The sequence below is a fragment of the Oryctolagus cuniculus genome, chromosome 9 (genome assembly GCF_051225735.1).
Source record: "Oryctolagus cuniculus isolate XC-2025 breed Fujian yellow rabbit chromosome 9, ASM5122573v1, whole genome shotgun sequence".
NCBI classification, from domain to species: Eukaryota; Metazoa; Chordata; class Mammalia; order Lagomorpha; family Leporidae; genus Oryctolagus; species Oryctolagus cuniculus.
Window position 1 is genome coordinate 82,083,132 of NC_142875.1, and position 27,497 is coordinate 82,110,628.

Here is a 27,497-nt window from a genome sequence, read left to right on the forward strand (position 1 = left end):
TCCATACCTTAGCTATTGTAAGTTGAGATGCCATATCAGGAATCTAAATCTAAGACCTCAAACCATCAAATTACTAGAGGAAACACTGCAAGATACTGGATAGTCAGACTCCAGGAGCACAGGCAATAAAAACAAAAATAGACAAATGGGAGTATATGAAGCTAAGAAGCTTCTGCACAGCAAAGGAAACACTGAATAAAGTAAAGAGGCAACTGACGGAAAGGGAAAATATCTGTAAGCTATACATCTGATAAAGGATTAATATCCAGGATATATAAGGAGCTCAAAAAACTCACCAACAACCAAACAAATAAAACAGGCTGAGGATATGAGCAGGCATTCTTTAAAGGATAAAATACAAATGGCCAATAGACACTTTAAAAAATGCTCAGTCACTAGCCCTAAGCGTAATGCAAATAAAAACCACAGAGAGGTTTCATTTCACCCCAGTTAGAACGGCTATCACCCAAAAATAAATAACAAATGCTGGCAAAGATGTGGGGAAAAAGTTACCCCAATACCCTGCTGGTGGGAATGTAAACTAGTACAATCATTATGGAAGACAGCATGGAGATTCCTCAGAAATCTGAATATAGACCTACCATATGACCCAGCCATGCCACTCCTGGGAATTTACCAAAAGGAAATGAAATCAGCATATAAAGGAGTTATCTGCATCCCCAATGTTTATAACAGTGCTCTCTTGCTCACTCATTTTCAGTGTTCATAAGTATCTAAAATGCTACTGAGTAAAATTTTACTGTCCTGATACTGTATTCGATTTCAGTAATTTCAGCAATTACTCTGATCTACCAGTAATACTCAGTAACACAATTAAAAAGCATTTTCAATCCATAAAATACTCAATTCATGAAAAAAATTCTAGTTTAGTAACCACCTGCTGACAAGAGAAGAGGAACAAAACTGAAACTCATTGCACTCCCCACCCCCAGATAAGTTCTAAGATAGCCAACATGTACGATGGGGATTTTTAAGATGGTTATTTTTCCAAGAATGAGCCATTTTCAGGCAAAGAAGTGAAATTCCATCTTTAGCACCTGATAAATAACAGAATATTTATGAGGAGAGACCACTAATAGGTGCAGAGTTTCTCTTAGAATGATGAAAATGTTCTGGAAGTAGACGGTGGTGATGGTTGTGCAATCCTGCAAATAAATTGCAAACACTGACCACAGACTTTAAAACCGTCAATTTGATGCTATGTGAACTATCTCAATAAAAATCTCCTTACTGAACCATTTTTCAGTTGAAGAAGAACTATTAATCTCTCCCCAAAACAAAATGATAAACAAATGATTGCACTGCTGCATAAACTGGAGTATATTATAAAATTAAATTATAAATTTGGATGAAATTTTATAAAATTGTCCATCTTTGGTGTCAAAAGAACTCTATAATTCTTAAAGTATTAGGACTATCAAGAAAAATGAGAGCTAAATCATAAGAATTAGTTAACACCTGATTTTCTGAGTGATTGATTTTAATTTGCTTTCTTTAAAATTATTGGAAATGCATAATCAATTCATGTAGGGAAGTCTAACAACTGCTTTTAAAATACTCTTGTTTTCAAAGATAAGTGTATCCAGCATTCTTGTGCTCACTGTATTGCTGTCCTAGATTGATTTAAAATATTCTAGGGTGCTTCAATAAGTTCATGGGTGGGAGGGAGGGTAGAATATAAAGTATCCCTATATTGCTGAATCTGTATATAGGAAATACATGAAATTTGTATTCCTTAAAGTTTTTGTTAAAAAGATCATTTGATCAGGGCTGGTGCTGCAGTGTAGCAGGTAAAGCCACCACCTGTGGTGCTGGCATCCCATATGGGCACTGGTTCAAGTCCTGGCTGCTCCACTTCTGATCCAGCTCCCTGCTAATGCTGCTGGGAAAGCAGCAGAAAATGCCTCAAGTACTTGGGCCTCTGAATCCCCGTGGGAAACCCAGCAGAACTTCCTGGTTCCTGGCTTCAGAGCAGCCCAGCTCTGGCTATTGCAGCCATTTGGGGAGTGACCAGAGGATAGGATATCCCTGTCTGACTCTGTAAAACTGCCTTTCAAATAAATCAATTAAAAAATAAAAGATAAGTTTACTTTGATGCAAAAAACTTTAAAACCCATGACTAGGAGGGGTCTTCAAAAGAGTTCATGAAAAATGCATGTTATGAGAAAGTTCTATATATTTACCTAAAATCTAAGAGGAAGTACATTAATCTGAATGTATGAGAATCTTAGCTCTATGCTTGCTCTATGCTTGCTCATGTAGTGGCAAGTTCCACTTTTGAAACCCAGAAGAGAAGGGGCCCACAGAATAAGCCGAATGCTCAGGTGGAAGGAGAAGTCAGCCGTGGGGTAACCAAACTTCCCTGTTTTGTTCCCACACAGGCTTAGGCACACAGAGGCGGTGAGCCGGCCACAGTCACATGGCTAAGCAGCAGTGTCAGGATTCCCCACAACGTGCAGCCCAGCACCCTGCAAGCTACAGCACACTGGGCATTCCAGGTTACTGCAATAAGGTCTAAAATATCCCCGCATACCATGCGAGGCCCTGCAGCCACCCTTCTGCCTTTTCACACAGAGGGCAGAGGAAAGCAGTAGGCAAAATGTGACATGGGTCTCTTTATCCCCTGTCCCCACCAATGTCAAGATAATAGCTTGTGTGAATTTTCAGCCATGGCATCTGGTAGCGGCTGGGTGCTCCAAATGTGTTACTTGCTGTAGACAGTGGGGGGGTGGGGAGGGGAGGGTGCAGCACCTGTTACGTGTCCTACCTTAGGGTCAGGAGTACCTAAGATGCCTCATAACTCCCATAACTCCCATTTTTGTTTATAGTTCTCAAAAAAAAAAAAGAAAAGAAAAGAGAAGAAGCCATAATTCTTACATAGAAAGAAAGGTACCTTTTAGATTTATTGCTTGTTCTTGGTCTGTATTCATGTGATTCATCCTCAATGCCATTCTGCCTTTTATACCAGTCAAATAACGTCCGTAGAATGGAAGGCAGGCAGTACTCGGCCAGGGAGCTCATGGAGCTGATGACCTACAGGGAGAGATGCAGGTGATGAAAAGGTTGGGGTGGCAGTGCCAATGACTGAGAAATACGTATGCCAGAGCTCTAAGCAATATTCACTACAACATGTTCTTATTTATCATAGTCCTTGCTTTCATAACCTTTGTTAGTATATTCCTAAGAGCCCGTGTCTCTCAATGTTGACAGATGTTCCTAATTATAAAAATGAGGTGAAACACATCTGGAAGATAGTTTGGAAATGCACCTTAAGAACCTAATAAAATCATTCCCAAGAAAGTCACTATTAAGACTCATCTCGGGTACATAACTAGAGAGGAGCAAGAACATTCATGAATGTGAGCATTACTCACGATAGCAAATAAATAAATATATATACAACCTAAATGCCCAATTAAATGTAAATGCCTGAATATGATGTGGAAGCATGGGTAGGCTCTTGATTAAAATATTAAAAATCACATTTCAAAAATATTTCATGGGCATAGGTGTTTAGCCTAGTGGCTAAAATGCCCATGTCCCACACAGGAGTACTTGATTTGTTCCCTGGCCCCAGCTCCTGATTCCAGCTCCCTGCTAATGCAGACCCTAGAAGGCAGCAGTGATGACTCTCCAGTAATTTGGTTCCTGCCACTCATATGGGAGATTGGCTTGAGTGCCTGGTTTCAGCCTGGCCCACTCATTGTCATTTAGGGAATGAAACAGCAGATGGGAGTGCTGTGTCTCTGTATCTGTCCATCTACCTCTCAACTGAAAACAATTATGATGCTAAAATTTTCAGAATATGTTAAGTGAATAAAGAATATTTAATTGGTCTGATCTCAATTTGGTGTAGACACTATGTAAATGTGTAGAAATGGAAAATATGACTTCCAATTTTTTTGAAACATGAGGTTACTTTAAAAAGAATGAGGGGGAAATGGAATTAAAAAGATAGCTTTTTGATATTAAAAATATTTTAGATCCATGAATAGTTTTTCACAAAATGAATTTTCCATGAACTTTTTCGAATCCTACATATACATAGATTTAAAACATTTTTGGCATCAAAATAAACTCATCTTTTAATTCCACTTTCTATCAACATGTAAAAAATTAAATTTTATTTGAGAGGCAGAGGTGGGGTGGGGGCAGAAAATGCTCCCGCCCGCTGGTTTATATTCCAAATGTCTGCAACACTGAAGGCTGAGCCAAGTTGGAGCCTGGACCTAAAACCTCAATTCCACGTAAGTGGCAGGGACCCAACTGTCTCCCAGGTGTGCATTTGCAGGAAGCTGGATAGACAGTGGAGTAGCTAGGACTTGAATCAGGCACTGGATCTAGAAGCTGGAGTCAGATACAGAACTCAGGCAAGCACATTTAGGATATGGGCAGCTAAACACCTGCCCCGATTTCCTATGAACTTGAAGTCCCCACATGCACCAACGTATAGAGTGCAGACTGAAACCAGGGGCTTCAGGAGAGGCTAAGTGGGAGCTGGAAATGAAGGAAGGATTTACCTGGAACTTTTCTAGAAAGAGAAGCCAAGATATGCAATCAAACAAGATGATGATTTGTGGATGAGTGGAAAAGAAAATGCGGTTCACATATATGATGGGCTATTACTCAGCTATAAAAAGAATGAGATCTTGACATTTGAAAGAACATAGATGGAACTGTAGATCATGTTAAGTGAAAAAAGGCAGACACAGAAAGACAAACACCACATGTTTTCTCTCATATGTGGAAGGAAGGAGAGTGCATCTGATCTAAAAATAGTGATTATGAGAGGCTAGGAAGGGTGGAGTGTGGAGGGTAGAAAGGTTGGAAACAGTAACAAAACACAGTGGGATAGAAGTAATAGGTCCTACTGTTCACAGCACAGGTGGGGACAATAGTTCACTGCAGTATGTTTTGCATAAAGAAAGGGAATATAGGAGCTGGTAGGATCCAAACACAAAGGAACAAAAAGGGGGCCACCTTTGTGGCACAGCTGGTTAAGTCACTACCTGTGATGCCAGCATCCCATATGGGCTCGGGTTCGAGTCCCTCATGCTCCACTTCTGATCCATCTCCCTGCTAATGGCCTGGGAAAAGCAGCAGAGGATGGTCCCTGCACTCACGCAGGAGACCAGGATGAAACTCTTGGCTCCTGGCTTTGACCTGGCCCAGTCCTGGCCATTGTGACCATCTGGGGAAGTGAACCAGCAGACAGAAGATCTCTGTCTCTCCCTTTCTCTCTGCAACTCTTTCAAATAAATAAAAAAATCTTAAAAAGAAAGGAAATGGAAAAGCTAACTGCCTGATTTGAACAACTGCTGTATTCATTCTGAAATACTATGTTCCATAACAATGTATAAGTAGTATATATTAACCAAGAATTTTTTAAAATTAAGAAAATTGAGATAAGGCTCCAGAAAGAAAGCATGCAAGGATCTAAGGCAGGAAATGGTAACGATGGCATAAAATTGCTCATTGACGATTATGACAATTCACGTGACAGAGGTGACAGAGCTTTGGTAAGCCAGGGTAGAGGAATATATTGTTACAAAGATTCTCCCCTAGAACATGGGAAGCCCCTACAGAGCTCTGGGGAGGGAAATAAGCCCATAAAAATGGTCTTTGGGAGGTTTACTCCAGCAGAGATGTGTGGGAGAACACACAGGCTTGTGCTTGAATTGAATGAGATTCCTGCCACAGTGCCAGGTGTCATGATGATCTCGGCTGGAGCTGGGCAAGTGGCACAAGAAATGGAAATTTTTGGTTACCGTCAAACACTTCTGCAGTTAGCAGGCCAGGCTTAGCCTCCTTTTATAAAACAGGAAACTTCTGTGAAGGGAGGTAACGTGCTTCCAGTCAATAGGATTTTCCACTGTCACCTTTCAAAGAAGCTCTCAGACTGAATCAGACAATTAGGGCTTTCTTCCTCCCATTCTATCTCGTGACAGCCTTATTTCTTGCTGTCTCTCCTATGACAACAGCTCCGAGTGTCCACACAAAATTGTACATTATCCTTAGTAATGGGTAAACCGAAGTTAAAAGAAATCGGCTATTACATTCAATCTGCTCTATGAACCTATCACTCTTCGCTTTTTTAAAAACTGAAAACAATCATCCCTGTGCTCTCTCCTCCACCCCAGTAATATCCACCGCCATAACATTTTCCGGTTGTGGTTGCGGATTTAACAGCAGTAATTTCTTAGAAAACTCAAAGTGTGTCAAGGGAGTAATTTACTAGCTCTCTCTAAATTTATACCAGCACAAGAATGGATATTTCCTCAGTCGCCACTATTGAAAACATTTTGAACCAGAAAATGAAAAGGTTTCTTTCAAAGGGGAAAGAGGGATTAGAATTCGGAGTCTCCATGTAGGGGTTATCTACAGGTATGGGTTACTACGTATATACTAAGACCCCAAAGCATCTACTATTATAACTCAATAATTTAAATCAGCCTAAGGAGATGTGACAACTTAGTGTAAAGGAGAGTCCTAGATGGTATCCTGGAGTAGGATAAAAGGGATGAGGGAAAAGCAAATGACGCGCACATGGAGCGTGGAGTTGATTACACGCTGATGTTGGTTTCTCAGCTGAAACAGATGGACCATCTAACGTAAAATGTTAATCAAGGAAACTGGCAATCGCCTGTGTCATCACAATTACTCCGTAAATCCAAAATTATTTTAAAGTAAAAGGTTAGTTAAAGAATATTTGGATAGGAGATTTACAAGCTCCATTAGTTGCTACAGACCCATAAAGGAGATAGAAACTTAGACAAGACTGCTATACACACAGCACTCAGCCACTTTACTTAGCTGTAACCCACGTTCTCCATGGAGAAAGTCCACGGTATCCTCCACATCTCAGCTATGAAAATTTAAAAAATTATTTTCTTCCACCCATCAAAAAGTCATCCTCAAGCCATTTTTGGTATTAGATCCATTGGGCATCCTTGGCCTGGCAAGCACACTGAGACCGGCTTGGAAGGCATGGGAGGTCAGCACAGGGTGGATGTGTGTGTTTTTTCCATCTTTCTGGTACTGCCCTTTGGAGCCTGGGCTTTCAGGAAGGAAGGGTGGAATCTGCGAAGACCTGGCCCTCAAAGCTCAGGAAGGGAGGAAGGTCTAGTGGCTTCTTGGTTACTCAAGTCCTTCATTTATGGGAAGCAGAGCCAATGGCAAGATGAATTCTAGCTCTGTGCTGCTGCTGGAAGGGGGCAGGGCCACCACAAAGATGTTCTTGTTGCATTTCAATGATCATATTCTTCCACCACCCATGAGCTAGGTACTGGGCAGCATGAAGAGACGAAGTGCTGGGCTTCACCGAGCGACTTCATGCTGGTGTTTTCTTTTCGGGGAGACAGAGGCGAATACTAAACATACTCTGCAAATGTCTTACTGTTTATTTTAGCTTTTTATGTATAAATGGCTAAGAGACTGTCCATTATGCTGGAGTGAAGACATGAGTTTTCATCTGAATTTTATTACACTTGGTAAATGCAAGGAAGAAAAGTTTATACATAAATATTTGAATAATTTCTCAGTGGAGTCATTCTATATTTCTCAGTAATAAGGCTGACTTGTCAAGAGTGGTGAATTTAATGAATAATTCTAAAATAATTCTACTGATGCTTTAATTTTTCAAAGTCAGGGGGTCAAGGAACCTTGTGGGTCAGGTTTCTCATTGTGTCATACCACAGAATGTTCATATAAGGAACTAATTTCCAATTTATTTTTGCTCACTCACATGTCACACTATTGCTAGACTACTGCATTCCTGAGTGACAGACACCGATTTAGTAATTACTAAAACAAAAACAAAAAACTAAATGTTAAATATATTTTCCCACAAACTAACAAAAGATCTTCATTGTTTGATTTTAACAACCTGGTTGGTATTGTTCACTGTCCCACTGATCAAGAAATACTGAATAAAACATTCAACACACGTAAGTCCAATGCCAGGTTGTTTTCACTCTCAGTTGTCTTTTTTCACTTATATATTGTTAAGTAGATTTCCACTGACCTGCAACGTTAGAATCAAACATTAAAATTTAACCTGCTTCCTTTTCAAGAAAATCACTACCACCCAAGATGGTAAAAAGCTATTTTAGATCTATTATAGACGTATGGGTCTTTTTTCCAGGTGTTTCCTGTTACTAGATGGCATTTTAAATACAGTAAGAAAACTGAGGTGTGCATACACGAATTGAAACATTATGCAGCACCCCCTAAACATGTATAATATTTATGAATCAGTTAAAAATAAAAAAAAGACAGGGAGAAATATTTGTAGTATGAAAAAAGAGAAAATCGAAATAAGTGCTCAATAAAGAAATGAGTATATAAAATACTAGAAATACATCTAGAAGAAAACCCCAAGAGAAGCTACTTAGAATGTTCAAGCAAAGTACTAAATGTAGATGATGCCAGTGAAGCACAGTCATTGAATCTCAAATAGCTGTAACTGCAACTAACGTTCTCAGACCCCAACATGTGCCTCACCTGCCAACACACGTTTTCAGGGACAGTCAGGTAGTTTCAGGTTGTAGCTCCGCCCCTTCTCATTTGTCTGAGCCTGGCAGGCCCCCATTTCTCCAAAGCCCTGTGTTCTCAGCTATCCTGGGATTGAGAATACTGCCCTCTCCGGGTTTTTCTGACAAAATGAGGTGCTATCAAATGTGGGGCACATCACAGACCTTCAGAAGGCCTGCTTCCTTCTTCCATTTCTAAATACTGAAATTGACACATAAATAATAATGTGATGAAATCAGAGGCTGAGTGAATTACAGAATGGCTGACAGGAGTTGATGACTGAATTCTACTCAGTTGAGCTGGATAAATGTTACTTTCTAGGTATATTTTGGGTGGTTAAAACACACACACACACACACAAAACCACCTCACATATTCCTCATCTAAGCACAAGCTATGGGGGCTTTCACTGGAACCTTTGCAGCCGAGTTTGGGTTGCCCTGCTTTTGTGACCCCTGCAGTTGGAAACACAGTGAATGTTGCAGGAAGCCTACCAAATTCTCTCCATGGAGGTTGCTGTGTGCTGTGTGCCCCACCTGAGGCCCATAAGGGAAATGTAGGGAACACCTGGCTCCCCAGTTTGCTGCAGGCAACAGCTAATTCCAAGGCTAATGGAAAAAGGCACTTAGCATAGTAACTTAGTGCCTATTCTGGAATCAGACTCAATCGATTGAATAAAACCAATTGCTGTAATGTATCTGACTCATCCACATGTCAGATTCTCAGGAAGCTCACCGCACTGGAAAAATGTGTTAATTTTATATGGGAAATATGGACATAATGATTGGCAGGAAGGTACAGCATTAAACTCCTATATTTGATTCAATACAGAGGTTTCCTGGTTTGCCATAGGGTTAGTTCCCAATAAACTCATTGTAAGTAGAAGATATTGAAAGATGAAAATGGATTGCCTACACCTAACCTATTGTACGTCATAGCCTAGCGCTCGGCAGGCTGTGCAGTGTTGGTTGTGTCCTCTTGTAATTGTAGGGCTGATTGGGAGCAGCAGCTGCTACCACTCCCCAGCATCACAAAGGAGAATCAGACCACGCAGCCCTAGCCCTGGGGAAAAGAACAAATTCAAAGTTTCAACTTGGAGTCTACTGAAGGTATATTGTTTTCTCACCATTGTAAAGCTAGAAAATCCTAAGTAAAACCATTGTCAGTCAGGGGCCATCCATGGAAGATGGTTCCTTAAGACATACACTGCCTTCCTATGTCTGCTAGCTTGGCTCATCCAAGTCCCAGTTATCTGTCCAACGCATTGTAGTTCTTCCTCTTCCTGCCTCACGGCCAACTGTCCTTGATCCTTGAATTCTGACTTCTTTTCTTGACACACTATGGACACTTTTATCTGAAAGATCATCAGGGACAAACCCAAGGGCCAATCAGTGTTTTTTTTTTTTTTTCTTGGTCATTTCCCTTGAAGTCTGCAAGCAAACGGCATGAGTTAGCAGGTTCCTCATGATAGGTTTTCCTGCCCAGGATCCTACAGTGCACCTGTCTTAGCCTCCTGTGCATACTTTGATCTTCTGTGCATAGCACAGCTAAAAAATAAAAAAAATTTTAAAAAGTGCACCTGTGATAACAAGGCTCTGAATTGTAATCCCAACTGTTCTGGCACAAGCTCCTTTGGGGATTAATCATATTTTACTTTGCAAAGAGAAAATAATCTCCATTCACTAGATGAGAATCTTTTAAGACACAAAGTTGGAGAAATACTTCAAACATGAAAATATCATACAGTGTAACAATTGTTTTACAGCTTGAAGAGCCCTAATATGAAAATTTCAGATCCAAAATCTGAATCTCATTGAGATCACATGATACCAGTAGAAAATTCTATTCCATTAAACTTGTTTTATGCACAAAATTACTAAAAATTGTATAAGACGTCCCATCCAAGATGTCTCATTATGTACATGTAAAAATTCCAAAACCGTAAAAAACCTAAAGTCCAAAACACTTCTGATCTCAAGCATTTCAGATAAAGGATTCTTAATGTATATTTAACTCTCTATAATCCTCATTAGATACTACAGAAGCCAAGGTCTGAAAACCAAAGGCACAGAAAACATGCCTGTAGCATGCCTGTGAAAGGTTCAGTTACTACTTCACTCAACAGCCCGACTCTTCCACTGAGCGTGCCGACATGCCCCTCACTAGGGAAGCATTACAAACTCCAGCCCTTAAGGGATACTGTGAAGTGCTGCTTTCCATTTTGAGAACAGGTTAACTTGCTGTTTGCACAGCATTTAATCGCCACCTACCCAAGTCCACAGTCATCAGAGGGAGGCAGCTGCTTCATTGGGAAATCTGTAATACAATGCCTCGAAATTACTGGAAGGAAATGATGGGTACCCCCTGCCTTTCATTCATAGCTTGTGCTCCACAGACCACAGAAAGGGAGCTCCCCCCTTGTCCTGGTGCCATGACTGTGCTCTGGCAGCTGCTCTTCAAACGTGTCAAGCTATTTAACAGTCAGCTATCCACAGCAGAACTGCATTCCACATCTCAGTGAGTACAGAAGGTTTTCTCAGAGCTGGCTTCCCATGAGCTTCTAAGCACCAACCCCAGTCCCTTCTCCAGGGGCGCCAGCATCTTCTTAGGGTTCTCCCACATTTCTGGCCACTCTTCTGTGCATCCCACTTCCTGATCCTGAAGTCTAAGTTTCCCAGTGATATTCTTCATTCATTTGCTCCACTCTCTCCCTCCACTCTGTTGAGTGACCACATAAATGGATGAGCCCCAGCTGCTTTTCCATAGATATTCCAGCCAAATTCAGAACGTGTAAAACTGATTTAGAGCCCTCCCTTGCTTGCCTCCCCTGCAGGCCCAGCATTCCTCTACTAGCTGAGCTCTCAGCCCCTATAGAATTAGTCCAGACTGCGAGGCCGGCTCCCAAACAGCGCAGTGGACCTAGCTCACCTCACCCGCAGCTGTTCCCTGCACTCTGCTCTTCTTCACTTTCAACTTCTGCTGTATCCACCAGGAGTCCTCCTGTCTAGCACAGCCTGGACCATCATGTTCATGTGGATAATAGGTATCTTCTATTATCTGAGCTCCCATCTGCCAATTCATTTCCTAAATGCCCACAATGGCATTTGTGTGGAGATGAAGGCAGGGGAGGAGACAGGAACTCAATCCAGGTCTCCCACATGGGTGGCAGGAACCCAATTACTTGAGCTACCACTGCTGCCTCCCAGGGTGGACATTAGCAGGAAGCAGGAGTCAAGAGCCAGGGCTGAGAATGGAACCAACAGGCTTCCGTGTAGGCTGCAGGCATACTAACTACGTGGCCAAATGTCGGCTCCCAACAAGTATCTTTTATTTTTATTTAATTTTCAATTACTTTATTTGAAAGGCAATATTAGAGTGAGGCAGCAAGAGCCATCTTCCATCTGCTAGTTCAATCTCTGAGCGCCCATAACAGCCAAGGTGGGGTCAAGTTGAAGCCAGAAGCCTGGAACTCCAGCAGGGAATTCCCAAGTGGGTGGCAAAAGTCTCTGTGTGAGCAGTATTTGGTGCCTCCCAGGGGCCATTAGCAGGAAGCTGGATCAGAAGCAGAGCTGGGATTTAAAGCAGGCACATCAATATGGGATGTGCTGGGCCACAAGGCCTGCCCCTAGGTATATTTTAAATGTGACTGATCCTCTGCCTCCTGTGACAAATGCTTGTCCATCTTCCTAGTATTAACTGAGTAACTTTTCTAATGTCCAAGATCACAGACAACATACCTCTACACTACCATTTACAATGCAGTGCTGTGCAGCCATCTCTCTTCCTTCCATAGAGTCTTCCTTATATAGATTCTGAGTCTGCGAGGGCATTCTCTCAAAGCCTGTGAGTTGTTTTAAAACTGGGGAAATGGTAGAAAACTGATAGCCATGTGAAATACAAGGGGCCTTCTAAAAATTCACGGATAATATATATCGTGAAAAGTCCCTATCTGGATTTCAAAATGCTTTGCACCCAAGTAGTTCCATTTTCATGATTTTTTTTGAAGTGCCCCCATAATTCTCGTCTGCGGGCATGGGAGAACTAGTCTACAGAAGTCCACCTGACTTCCTCGCCCCACGTGGAGAAGCCAGTTTTGCTGGCTTCATTTCAGTCTTCCCCATTTGTAAATGTGTCTGGTTCTGGGGTTTCCTTCTGAACAGGTTGCAGCATCCTTCATTAATAATGAAGGCAAGAGGCCGGCGCCGCGGCTCACTAGGCTAATCCTCCGCCTAGCGGCACCGGCACACCGGGTTCTAGTCCCGGTCGGGGCGCCAGATTCTGTTCCGGTTGCCCCTCTTCCAGGCCAGCCCTCTGCTGTGGCCAGGGAGTGCAGTGGAGGATGGCCCAGGTGCTTGGGCCCTGCACCCCATGGGAGACCAGGAAAAGCACCTGGCTCCTGGCTCCTGCCATCGGATCAGCGCTGTGCGCCGGCCGCAGCGCGCCGGCCGCGGCGGCCATTGGAGGGTGAACCAACGGCAAAGGAAGACCTTTCTCTCTGTCTCTCTCTCTCACTGTCCACTCTGCCTGTCAAAAAAAAAAAAAAAAAAAAAAAAGAAGGCAAGAAAAAAATCTTTAACGTGTTCATTCTATATTTGAACCAGAGTCATGATTCTGCTTGTTTTTGAACATTATCCTTTAACAATATGCTACGTGCCCTGTGCCCACAACTAAACTGATCCAGTTATCACTCCCTAAAGATAACTTATGCCATATTCTGTGCAGGGCCTTTGCCTAAAATGCTCCTTTATTCTGGAGTTTCCCATCTTCCTCTCCAGCAATACCCAGCAAAAAAATACCATTGATTCTGTTGTCCGGTGCCCCTGGTAAACTACGCTCGCTCCAGAAAGCTTCTGCTGGGCATCTGGCCCTCCAGGCCTCTCTCCTGGAGTCTCACGATGTCTGCCATCTGCCCCACCACATGGCATTTCTTTCCCATGCTGCACTCAGAGCTCCTGGTGCACTGCCTTCCCATCCTCTGCTCTGCAGCCCCCGGAATGTGCACCTCATCCCTGGGGACCTGGGGTCTCCCGTGACCACAGTCTCACATCCTCTCTATTCCCCACTCTGATTTGTGTTCATGTGCATAGACACACCCAACGACCAAATGTCTACTCAAGTAAAGAACTTGATTACCAAGGTAACTGTTCACAGACCTTTCTCACTAAAACCTGACAGTGAAATCAGCTGTTTAAAGTAATCGAGTGGCAGCATACAGCTCCAAAATGCTGTTGGAAATGTCTTCCGTCTTGTTTGTTCTCATTATTGGGTACTGCTTTCCCACTAGTAGGAACTGGAATCTACAGCCCAAACGGCTCTGAACTTCCACTGCCAGCTCACTGAAGGCCGCCCTGACTCCCCAGGGCAGGGCAAAGCTTGCTGTCCTAGGGCTCACAGCACACTTCCAGTGTTAGCTGACTCACCAGCCCGAGGTTATCAACGATCTAATTACATGTTTCCTAGTCATCTTTCCTACTAGACTGGTGGCCTCCCCAGGGCAGACACCATGTTTTCTTCAACTGGCATCATGCTTGGTACACAACAGGTGCTCTGGAAAAATCGGTCAAAATCATGTTCATGGTATTTGTGTCCTGGGAATGAGAACATGAATTTCTAGCTTTCCAACATGTAAAGCAGTCCCTAGTATGATTCTCCCCACTAATACAGAGTGCACATGATGAATCTTGGTTAGACATCTTGTCATTTATGAAACAGTGAAGGCTTTTCCCACCCAGGGTTATTCTATATAGTATCAGATTATAATTAAGCTAAACTGAGAGATATTAAACCAACAGCTAATTAACAGTAAAAAATAAGCATAAAAGACAACTGATGATTTAGCCTCTAAATATATACATATACCGGAATTCAAACTGGAAAAATTGGCACATTTGAGAATTCCACAGTAGCAAAGGGATACAGAACTACACACTGTTTTAGTTTGGGCATTTTGGCAAAGCATCTAGCATTATAGGTAGTTGCTACCAACGCCCACTCTTCCCTTCTTTCTTTGCTATAAAATACCCCATTTTTAGATGGACATATTGTTCCCCAAAGTAGAATTCCCCAATGTTTCTTACAGCTAGAAGTGGCCATGGGGTTAAACTCTGTCCAACTGGAAATGCACTGAAATGTTGGAGAGTTCTATTTTGCTTTGTATCTTAAACTTCTGTTTCCTTTTTTTTTTTTTTAAACTTTTCTTTCTATAATTCTTTTTCCATCTCTCCTTCCTGCAGTCTGGAATACAGATGCAATGGCTAAGCTCAAGCAACCATTCTGGTTCTTGGGAATGAAAGCCACACCGAAGCAAAACAATTATACAAATGCTGGACTAACTTCCTCTATGCTTTTTGAACATGACAGAAATAAATGTCTATCTCATTCCAGCCAGTGTGGTCATTTTCAGCCAAACCTAATCATAACTGATATGGCATATTAGGTGCTTTACCTGTTGAAATCTGCTCTGAATTCTCATCGATCTAGTTTTTAGAAACAAACAGGTCATAAAGTAAAAAAAAGCCATAAATAATCACACATACGGCTTCCAGTCTTGGCTCCCCTAGCTTTTAGTCATATAATGTTGGGCAGCTTCTGAGACTTGCTTCCATTCAATGTAATACGGAGATAATGATGATATTCTCTCCTTGGAGTTATTGGAAGAACTGAGTCATGTCAGGTGAGATAATACATGAGAAGGGGTTTGGAAAATCATAAAAGCATTACATACTTTTTTTTTGGCTTTTATTTCTAGCAAGAGAAAAGTGATTCAGGGTTGGGTAAGTGGAGGAATGAATCGGGCCATGCAGATAAAGCGGTAAAGGAAAGCCTACTGAATCTCTACCCTATCATCCCTGCCAGCAGCATTTAAAAGAAATTGATACATGTAGCCTCCACACAGGATGCGGCTGTATGCAGTTGAAAGGATGCACTTAGAACAGTGCCTGCTCCTGTGAGTACAGCAGTGGAGTCCACACCAAGGTGGCTTCTCCGGCGTGCTCTTCTCCCTTGGACAGACTCTGTGGCATTCCAAATTAAAATCTTACTGTTTGGAATCAGAACCAAGGAAATCCCCAAATTTGACTAATGACAAGAGACTAACAGAACCATTTGTTGGTTGCAACAGTGGATGGGCTCGGCCACGGTTTGTTTGGGCCGAGATTGGATAATGTGCAAAGAACATCAATTTATATCTCAGTTTTGGAGGCTGGGACGTCGAACCTTGAGCTGACTCAGGTTCAATGTCTACTGAAGGCCTGTTTCCATCCCCATGACGATCTGTCCTCACAAGGCAGGGAGTAAAAAGGGACGCACCTGCTCTGTTAAGCCCTTTTATAAGAGTACCGAGCAATCCCCACGGCCTAATTGCCTCTTAAAGGCCCCATCTCTTAATACCATCACATGAGCAACACCTGCGTTTTGAAGACGCTGCATGCGAATCACAGCAGGCGCTTTTAACAGTTGCTATGCTGACTTCATTTTCACTGACTCTACAGGCGAAGGAGCTTCAAGCTTTCTGATGGCCTGGGGCTCAGGCCTTCTCTCACGGTCCTTTTGTGCCTTTGTGATTTAATAACCAGCGGGCAATCCGATGTGTCTTGTTTGAAAGTTCTCAGTGACCATCTTACTACTGATCCATTGCTAAGGTGTTTTTAACCTGTACAACACGGTAGTGCTCCTCAAGCTTCCTGGTGTATTTCAGGTCACCTGTGGGTCTTGTTAAGATGCAGATTCTGCGGTTCTGGGGCATCACAGAGATCCTGAATCCTACCAAGCCCCCAGCTGATGCTGATAACGCAGGTCTATGGACAACATTGTGAGCTGCAAAGTTAAGGGCAATCTAGCTGATTAGGAATCCAAGTTGGGATTTAGACCCAGGTATGTCTAATTCCAAAGTCTATTTCTCATTGAATTACAGAATTTGAAAGCTGAATAATAAATCTGAAATTGTGTTTAAGCCCAATTATTTGGGATAACTGTTAACTGTTAAATTACAATTTAGAACTATTATCCCAGAGAATAAAAAAGAGGTACATTAAACTGGAAAACGATTAAAAAATTTTTTTTTGAGGAAAGGACAGTGATAATAGGATAAAGAGACAATATAAAAGAGTGAAAACATATAGAAGACAGATGATAAATGTTTACATTTTTAAAGAGAGCAGCAAGAGCCACAACTTGCCACATTTCTAAAACAGCGACCCCAGGCATCACGCGCTGATAAAGGTCTCTGACCACTCCAGCACCTGCCAGGTGACCACAGCACCTGTGACTAGAGAAGACAGCGCCATGACCCAGAGGGATGAGGCCCAATCCCCATTTCAGCAGCATTCTAGACAACAGGCAACTCTTCCAGCAAGAGAGAGCAAGCCCAGGGCCCCAGCAGTGTCGGCCGGCTGGCCCTGAGGGGGAACTTGGGAGGTCTCTCTCAGGGAAAAGAGTAAAAACAAACAAGAGGATTTTCACTCTACCCAAGGCTAGACTTGTACAGCAGATATTTCCCCTGGATTCTTCACTGAAGGCAAGTTCAAAGTCCTACAGAGAGTCTACTCTCTGTGTGTTCTCCAACAGACCATAAAAAATCACCATAGAACAGGCCATGGTGCATCCAATAGCATTATTTTGTCACTGACATTGGCACCACCAGAGATTTTCGCAGAACAAACTTTCCTCTTAGTCATCAGCTAGATAGAGTAAGTACATTGCCAACTTCCTCTGATGTCCTGTTGTCCCTCATGCTTAAAAACAGGCCCAAGGGCCAGCGCTGTAGTGTAGTAGGTTAAACCTCTGTCTGTAGTGCAGGTATCCCATATGGGTGCTGGTTCAAGTCCCAGCTGCTCCACTTCTGATCCAGCTCCCTGCTAATGACCTAAGAAAGCAGTGGAAGATGGTCCAAGTGCTTTGACCCCACACCCACGTGGAAGACCTGGAAGAAGCTCCTGGCATCAGATCAGCCTAGCTCTGGCCATTGCCGCCATTTGGGGAGTGAATCAGCAGATGGAAGACCTCTCTCTCTCTCTCTGTCTCTCCTCCCTCTCTCTGCAACTCTGCCTCTCAAATAAATAAATAAATAATTTTGTTTTAAAAAAAAAAGGACCCAAAACCTTCCTCAAGCTTTTCAGCCGGGATCTATCAGGTCTCGATTTCTTGTGTTTACCGTCTATTGTATTAGGTAGTAGATAAATGTCATTTTGTTAGTCCTGACATATTCTCAAGGGAGTTTTGTTGCATTAATTTGTCTTAAATTCTTCTCTTTATGTGTTAGTTTCTCTTTTGGAATCTCCGGTTTTCACTGTTTTGTAATTATGATTGAGGACGTCTCGCAGGATTGTGAGTTCTTGTAGAGCTAAGGCTTATCCTAGGTTTTGTATCTTCGGTGCCTAGCACTGCATCAAGCAAATAGCAGGCATTCAAAAAAGTGTGCATGAGAACATGGATAAGCTCGAATGCAGAAATCTGATCATCACATTGTATTTACTTACAAGAACCGTTAGTTTTTGAGTGGAATTTCCTTTGAGCTTTTTTTTTTTTCTGTTTCTTTAATCCTGGTGTACAAAGATTTAGAAAGCATTCAGTTCAGGACTTACTCATATATTCCATCACTCTCCAGCTATTTTTAATTCAAATTGATAGGCATTTACTGACTATCTCCTAGAAAATCCAACTCTAAGTGCCAGAGGCCACAGTTCTTAGACCACACACCCCTTTTCTCTTTGAAGACATTCATCAGTACAACCACAGACCTTGTCTTGTGCATTTCAAAATAAATAAAAACCAGTACATAACATGTATAACACATCACATACTTGATCAAATTGGGGGTCTTCTCCACGTTGTAGAGATTTTGTCAAAGGCTTTTCCTAGAAAGAAAAAAAATATATGTTTAAGAATATTTATTACAGTTTCTGAAACATTATAAAAATATCTTTTTTTTTTCATTTATTTTTCCATTTTATGAGATGAGGAGGTACCAGTTTTAAAATTTGCAAGACACTGTCCCTTTGGTGTTCTGACCTTAACATACAGCATCTGCTCAAGTCACTGTGATTCCTGGTGTTATCCTAACACAAATCAGTTGTACAAACACATTAAGGATAGAATGCTCAGGGAAATGCAAATTAAAAATGCAATGAAATACAGCCTCTTCCCTATCAGAAGGACTTACCAAAAAGAAAACAAGAAACAAAAACAAAAGGATGACAAGTGATGGCAAGGATGTGGAGAAAAGGGTACTCTTATATTGTGGGTGGGAATGTAAATTAGTACAACAATTACGGAAGACAGTACGGAGGTTACTCAAGAAAACTAAAAGTAGGACTACATATGATTCAGCAATGTTACTTCCAAAGGAAATGAAATATAGTAAAAAGATTGCTGCATGCCCATGCTCACTGTGGCTTTATTGGCAATAGCCAAGATAAGGAATTGGCAGAATGGTCTAGTTGAGGATGCATGGGTAAGAAAAATGTGACTTATATGCACAATGGAATACTAGTCAGCTTTTTTTAAAAAAGGAAACACTGGCACTTGTGACAGCATGGACAAACTGGAGGATATGATACAAAATGATAAAAGCCAGCCAAAGAGAGATGTATACTATACAATCTCACATGTGGAATTTAAAACCGTTAAACTCATACAAGCAGAGAGTAGACTGGTGGTTACCACGGGCTGGTTGGGGTAAGGGTGACAGATGGGGGAGATATTGGTCAAAGGGTATAGAGATCTCTGGGGCATCGCAGAGAGCCTGAAGTCCTACCAAGCCCCCAGGTGATGCTGATAATGCAGGTCCCTGGACAACACTGTGAGCTGCAAAGCTGTAGGTAATCTAGCTGATTAGGAATCCACGTTGGGATTCAAACCCAGGTGTGTCCAATTCCAAAGTCTATCTCTTGTTGAAATGCAGAATTAGAAAGCTGAATAATAAATCAGAAATTGTATTTAGGCCTAATTATCTGGAATAACTGTTAACTCTGATGTTAACATTGAGAATGACAGAGTTTGGGTTGGTTAAGAGGAATAAGTTTTGGAGATCTATTGGATCGCATGGTGACTGTTGTTAATAGTAACATATTGTGCTGTGGTCTGAATGCGTCTCTGAAATTCACATATTGAAACTGAGCCCCTAAGGTGATGGTTTTAGAAAGTGGAGTCTGTGGGAGATGATCAGATCCCAAGGGCAGAATTCTCCTGGATGGGATTAGTGCCCTTATAGAACAGGCCCTAGGGCGAGCAGGTGAGGGTGCCGTGACAAGGCTCCAGCTCTGAGGCACAGGCCCTCAGTCCACACTGAACGCACTGCTGCCTTGGTGTGGGATGCCCCCGCCTCCAGAACTGTGAGCAATGCATTTCTGTGCTTTAGAAATTACCCAGGTTATAGCAACTTTTTATTATTATTATTATTATTATTATTAATTTGACAAGTAGAGTTACAGGCAGTGAGAGACAGAGAGAAAGGTATTCCTTCCATTGGTTCACTCCCCAAATGGCCGCCATGGCCGGTGCTGTGCCGATCCGAAGCCAGGAGCCAGGTGCTTCCTCCTGGTCTCCCATGCAGGTGCAGGGCCCAAGCACTTGGGCCATCCTCCACTGCCCTCCCGGGCCACAGCAGAGAGCTAGACTGGAAGAGGAGCAACCGGGACTAGAACCCAGCGCCCATATGGGATGCTGGTGCCGCAGGCAGAGGATTAACCAAGTGAGCCATGGCACCGGCCCCATGGCAGCTGTTTATAGAACCCTAAATGGGTTAACACTTACTGCATGCTTGTAAATTGCTAACAAAGGAGATTTTAAATGATTTTATCATACAAAGATAAATGCATGAGTTGACTGCTATGTTTACCAGTTTGATTTACTCTGCAATGTACACATATACTAAAAAATTATGTTGTATCCCATAATGATATATAATTTTTAATTTGTCAATTGAAAAAAAGTGGCTCTGTGTTTTCAAAGGTAACCACATAATAAAAAATAGGGAGTTTATTTGGAAATTTTTAGTATTTATCTTGGGAGTTGACAGATAATAAGAAACATGGAAGAGAACACACTATATAAAATCCTTAGTTTTAGAAAGAGAATAGGATCTATTTATTACATTGGTGTTAAGGGACAAACTTCCAATCACACATTTATTATGCCTAACTGATGAATTTTTGGCATGTGAGTTGACATGCACCCACATTTAACCCTTTGCACAAATAATATGTGTACTGACAAGGGTCTACAGAAATAATTCTCCCTAATTATTACATCTCTGTTTACATTGGGAAGGCTCAACGGACCTTCCAGGAGAACTTTTATAATTACTCATCCTTACTCATATTTTTCATTTGCTGTGAAAGTTAATTCTGACCCAAAATTTGGTTTAGTATTAGAAACTATATAAAAGCTATATATCAAAAAATCACAAGTTTTACTTTAGCCAATGCAGGTGCACTACAAAGAGCCAAGTTACATTTAACTACTCACAGACCCTTTGGCTGCCTTACTTCTCCAAACTCCTCTACTTACAAAGATCATAAAAGGACATTTCAGGAAGTTTGTGGGGAAATGGAATTGAAAGGTTTCTTTTGGTGCAAAAGTTTTTTGAAATCTATGTAATGATTTTTTAAAAATAATATAGCTTTTCTATGAACTTTTTGAAAATTGGTTGTATACCTAAGGCAGATGCAAGCCCCCATGCCCACACTAAAGAGTCTTGAACTTGAAGAAAAGGTGGGCTCATTCTGAGTATCTGAAGCTTCATTAGGAACCTTATGAATTAACTGCTCTGTCTCATTTGTAGAATATACTGCTTAGAAATGTATAGTCATCTAAAATAAAGTGGACCTTTGCTCTTCAAAATATACTATCTAGGGCCGGCGCCGCGGCTCCATAGGCTATCCTCCACCTGCGGTGCCGGCACCCCGGGTTCTAGTCCCAGTCGGGGCACTGGATTCTGTCCTGGTTGCCCCTCTTCCAGGCCAGCTCTCTGCTATGGCCTGGGAGTGCAGTGGAGTAAGTGGGCAAGTACTTGGGCCCTGCACCCGCATGGGAGACCAGGAAAAGTACCTGGCTCCTGACTTTGGATCAGCGCGGTGCGCCGGCTGTAGCAGCCATTGGAGGGTGAACCAATGGCAAAAGGAAGACCTTTCTCCCTGTCTCTCTCACTGTCCACTCTGCCTGTCAAAAAATAATAAAAAAATACATACTATCTAGGCTACACTAGTGGGAGAGTACATAGAAAAAGTAGACGAGAACCAAGAAGAACAATTAAACTAGCAACAGATGCAGTTGATTGTACGAGAAGACAAACTGAGAAATTAAATTGGAAAGCATTTCTTATATACGTCAAGGATACAATAACATCTGAAAGCCTCTGTAAAACCAACTGATTCACAGCTATGGAGATGAAGGAAGTGAAAATGGGTGCTGCCAGGTCCCACCAACAGCCATGGAACAAATGCAGGACGAGCATTGCTACTCCTCGTTTTGCTTCTTCATCACTCTGCAGTGACTTGGGGTTTCACAGAGTGTCAATGCTGCCTGCTGGGTGGAACGCTGGAGAACAGGTGATTCCACCTCCGGGGAGAAGAGACAGGGCGCAAGTGGCAGGCAGTCAAGGGCAGTTACACGTCTGAAGAGTCTTAGCTATCAAAGGGCGTCTGAGTTGAGGATACATGGCAAGCATCCAGTGAATCACTTTCTACTTCTCACTTTGTAGCGGTCTCTCAAAATCTCCAGCGTGCCCACGTGAGTGAGATTTCACTCACCTACAAAGCTCCAAGATATTTCGCAAAACTGGTTTAAACCCATCAGTGCTAGTGGAGTTAAAGCGGGAATATTGGATTTGTTGAGTCATCACCAACTTTCCTCAAGATGTTTGTCTTTTAATGACGACAGTAGTTGGGTATGGGAATCAAGTGCATGGACTTTGCAGTCTGAGAGATCTGAGTTCGAGTCCTAGGTCCTTTATTTACAACACATGGACCTCACTTCATCTCTCTAAGTTTCAGTTATCATCTGGGTGAAATGAGGATAAAGAATACCAACCTACCTCACAGAACTGAAAGACAAATGGCACAAAGCATTCAGTAGCTGGCTGATGAGACGTTCTCTTCACATAATTATTGGAATCACTTAAGGTGAAATGTGTTACCTCTTCCATAATGGTCAGGAGTGAAAACTAAGTCCCCATGTACCTTCCTGGGGCCATGCACACTCCCACTAACACTAATTAAAGCTTTTACCTCAGCTTTCTGGAAGCTTCAAAGTGTAACCAGGAAGTTGTCTTACAGGAAACAGAAAAACAAATTATAAAGAGTAAATTGCCCTTCTCAAAAAAAAAAAAAAAAAAAAAGTACTACACTGACTTTGACTTGTAATATATAATTTAGAGGAAACCTTTTAATTTAATGCTGAAGTGGCTATAAAGACAAGGTAAAAACAACAACCAAACAATCGACCACTAAACTCCTCCAGTCAGGAAACTACACAGTGCCTTTAATTGAAAGAATACGTTGACAGGTAATCCACTGAAGACATTGATAGCTCTGATAGTGAAATTTATATTACACACGTCTGGTCTGAGCAGTTAGTGAGATTTCAGACGCCCCTTCTTCCGAACAGGTGTGGATGCTGCACCGTGAACTTTCCCTTCCCTGCGCGACAGCAGCTTCTGCAAGCTCTGTGGACTTAACTGTTGGAATGACACTGAGGTCATTTCATCTAGCACTGTCAGCACTCAACCGTGGGGGCCCTTGTTCAGCCTGAACCCCTGTTCAGCCTGACTCTTTTATTCTATTTGGTTATTAAGATAAATATCTGTAAGCAGAGCAATACATGTCTATTTTCACCCCCAAACACTGGGGAAAAAACTCAAGATCAAGAGAATAATATAGAGGGGCAAGTGCTGTGGTGTAGTGGGTAAAGCCAATGCCTGCAGTGCCGACATCCCATAGAGGTGCTGGTTCAAGTCCCAGCTGCTCCACTTCTGATCTAGCTCTCTGCTATGGCCTGGGAAAGCAGTTGAAGATGATCCAAGTGCTTGGGCCCCTGCACCCCTGTGGGAGATCCAGAAGAAGTTCCTGGCTCCTGACTTCAGATCAGCCCAGCTCCCGCCATTGTGGCCATCTGGGGAGTGGACCAATGGATGGAATACCTGCCCCCCGCAGCCTCTCTGTAACTCTGCCTGTCAAATAAAATAAACCTTAAAAGAGAGGAAGAGAGAGAGAGAGAGAGAGAGAGAGAGAGAGAGAGAGAGAGAGAATAATACAGAAAGTATCTCATCTAAGTTAAAGGTACTAACAGGTAAGATGCTGCTATGATATGAAATGGGAAAATTGCTAGAAATATGGAAAAATAGTTTTAGCATTCAGTTTTAAACTAAAAACTCTGGAGCAAATCTTTCCCATTTGTAGCTGGCTTTGCTCATCTTAGTGGAGCCTATTTCTTGGCCAAATTGAACATTGCCAGGCACAAATCCATTATTTGAACAGTGGAGAGGAAAATTCAATTAAATTTGGCTACAATGTTAATCTTCAATTTAACTGAACAAAAGAGTAGCTCTCATAGGCTTTAAAAACAAAACAAAACAAAAAAACAAACAGAAACAAACTATAGTAGTTACCAAGAAGTGTAAAATAGAACCTTCACTAGTTTGTTACTGGGTGACATTCTATTTGTTGGATTTTTTAAAATAAAGTACTTTTTATTTTTTAAAAGATTTTATTTATGTGAAGGGTGGAGTGACAGAGACAGGGAAAGAGAGAGACAGAGGTATCTTCCAACTGCTGGTTCACTCCCTAAATGGCCTCAACAGCTAGGGCTGGTACCGGCCAAAGTCAGGAGACTGTAACTCCATCTGGGTCTCCCACACAGGTGTCAGGGGCCCAAGGACTTGGGCCATTTTCCCCGGCTTTCCCAGGTGCATTTGCTGGGGGTGAAGTGGAGCGGCTGGGACTAGAACCAGAACCTATATGGGATGCCAGCATCACAGGCAGCAGTTTAACCCACTGCACCGCAGCGTCAGCCCCATGGGATTTTGTATTTGTGTATTTGTGGTGATACACCCCTCCCGCCCCCTATGCCCGCTCTGTGCAGCAAACAGACTGAGCACGAGTCAGAGATCTCTTCCTGCCTACCCTGGGATGGTGCTCCCTCAGCAGCTCCTCCCTCCTGTCTGCCTCTCAGCTGCCAACACACTGCAGCCACTCCACGCGGTGTCCTCCTTGACCACATGCCAACCGGGGGCTGTGGCTTCCCACCTAGTTCTCGTCTCGATTTCAGTCCTCTCACGAAACCGCCACTTGCTGCCTTCCCTTCCTCTCCGTGCTTTCTCTAACCCCTTGCAATGTGGCTTTTCTCTCGCCAGGAGAAAGAGCCTCCCTAAAAACCCTCGTAATTTGCCAAATGATAAATCTGGTGGCCATCTCTCAGCACTTGCCTGTTCTTCCTGGATCCTCAGCTTCAATGTTACTACTGATTGCTCTGTCTTTCCACATGTTTGTTTTTCAAAATTTGAGAGGCACAGAAACAGATGTAGGAGAGAGAGAGAGAGAGAGAGAGGAAGTGTTCCCATCTTCTGGTTTACTCGCCAAATTCACTACACGGCAGGGCTGGGTCAGGCCAAAACATTGGCACAAGTGGTTGAGCCATCACCTGCTGCCCCCCAGAGCCCACATCAGCAGGAGGCTGTGATCGGGAGCCAGAGCCAGGAGTTGAACCCAGGCATTCTGATGTTGGATGCGGGTACCTTAACTGGTGTCTTCCTGCTAGGCCAAACACCCAGCCCTGTGTTATCACCTGCGTCACTGCACCTCCCACCTGTTCCCCCACATTTTTAGGCACCCCTTCTCTGTGGCCTCCATGGGTTAGCCTTTCTCCTTAAATGTGTTCCCCAAGGCTGAGTCATCGTGGAAAAGCCTACTGGAACACTCCAACCCCACCTTCCTTCAATCTATGCGATTACAACTTAGGAGTTATGTAGAAATTTCCAAAGGCATCGGGAAATATCAAAAGTAATTATGTCTTTCTAGAAATATTTGAAGTTGGAATATATGGCTTACATCCATAGGTGACAAGAAAAAATATCCAACAGGGGCCCGTATTCTGATGCAGCAGGTTAAGCTGCTACTTGCAGTGCCAGCATGCCCTCCTGGAGTGCTGGTCCAAGTCCTGGCTACTCCATTTCTGATCAAATTTCGTGGTTATGCACCAAGGACAGCAATGGAAGATGGCCCAAGTGCTTGGGCACCTGCCACCCATGTTGAACACCAGGATGGAACTCCTGGCTCCTGGTTTTGACTTGGCCTACATCTAATTGTTGCAGGGATTTGGGGAATGAACTAGTAGATGGAAGATATCACTCTGTGTCTCTCTCTCTCTGTCACTCTTTCAAACAAAGAAATAAATCTTTTTTAAAAAGTATCTAATGAGTCACAAGTGCTACTATTATTAGAATGACCTGTGTCGCTCCCCCTCTTCGCGGAGGAACGACACAGGACCCTGCGCTGTTCTTTCGTCTGCTCGGCCCTCCCTGGGTTTGCTGCTGGTTCTTCCCGGGTTGGCTACCGTCCCTTCCACCTCCGTGGAAGGGCGGTTCCCCCTGCCACTTTCCCCACTTCCGAGGGGGAGCGGCACACCGCTGGCCGGCTCTCTCGGGGGCTGCACAGGTGTTCCTTCAGATAGATGTTCCTGGTGCATGTTGTCTCTCTCCTCTTCCACCAATCCCAACTCTGCTACCCACACGCCGAGTATGCTGCTCTCCTCGAATCAGGAGCAGGATCAGCTCCTGCAGGTCATCACTCAAGTTGGCGAGAGGCAGCTGCATAGAAGTTGTTACTCCCTTCTCAGCGCCATATTGTGGGAGAGCAGATGCATAGAATAAGTCTTAATTCCAGTAACAGTCTAGTCCGAGTTACTCCCCACACCTGTGGAAATCAAAACTTGTGCTGATTATAATTTAGGCTTCTGTCTAAAGTTGTATTGACTACTTTCAGGAATATTAAAATGCAAAATGTTGTTTGGAAATAGCAAAATTGTGTCACAGTGATCATAAGGAATGAGCCTTCAGTACTATTATTACTATAAAACTATTATTACTGAATGTGGTTAATTCTCATTTCTTGCCAGTATGACATATTTTCAAATGATTTCTTATTTATTTTAAAAATAATACCTCTGTACATTGTTAAATTAAGTGAATAATCAAAAAGAACTGACAATAACTTGAGGACTAACTATCCAATTTTGAATCTTTAAGAGCAAACTTCGATAATCTCCCACAAACAAATCACTGGACATCAAAATTATGGTCTTACCCATGGATGGATTGAATTGGACATCATTATATTGAAGTAAATAGCCCTTTTGATATTTTCTATTACTTCATGAAACTTCTCTCATGGCTTATCTGCTCTATGGCTCAACTGGATTTTCACTATGGTGGTGTATTAAAATCTCATTTCACAGCTGAAAAGTCCCATTTAGGCGCTAAAAGAGAAGTTTTTCAACTATATGATTCCAAGCATATTAATCATAAGGAAAACAAACTCTGAATTGAACCTTGTGCAGAAACAAGCAATTTGTGAGCTTACCTCATCCTGCAGCTAAATGAACCTTTTTTTTTAAAATTTTTTATTTTTATTTATTTATTTATTTATTTATTTTTTGACAGGCAGAGTGGACAGTGAGAGAGAGAGAGAGACAGAGAGAAAGGTCTTCCTTTTGCCGTTGGTTCACCCTCTAATGGCCGCCACGGCCGGTGAGCTGCAGCCGGCGCACCGCGCTGATCTGATGGCAGGAGCCAGGTACTTATCCTGTTCTCCCATGGGGTGCAGGGCCCAAGCACTTGGGCCATACTCCACTGCACTCCCTGGCTATAGCAGAGAGCTGGCCTGGAAGGGGGGCAACTGGGACAGAATCCGGCGCCCCGACCGGGACTAGAACCCGGTGTGCCGGTGCCGCAA

The 27,497-nt window shown here is 42.7% G+C and overlaps 1 protein-coding gene across 6 annotated transcripts in view; it reads right to left on the reverse strand.

Moving 5' to 3' along the window:
* The window catches only part of FRY (FRY microtubule binding protein), a 499,640-nt gene that overhangs the window by 188,184 nt on the left and 283,959 nt on the right, over positions 1–27,497 (reverse strand). For all 6 annotated transcript variants that reach the window (XM_008273531.5, XM_089304252.1, XM_002720581.6 and 3 more), the window contains 2 exons: positions 18,354–18,407; positions 2,915–3,054 (listed from right to left, as the gene is read on the reverse strand). In XM_008273531.5, coding sequence (XP_008271753.4) covers positions 2,915–3,054; positions 18,354–18,407 — 194 coding nt within the window. The remainder of the gene's footprint in view (positions 1–2,914; positions 3,055–18,353; positions 18,408–27,497) is intronic.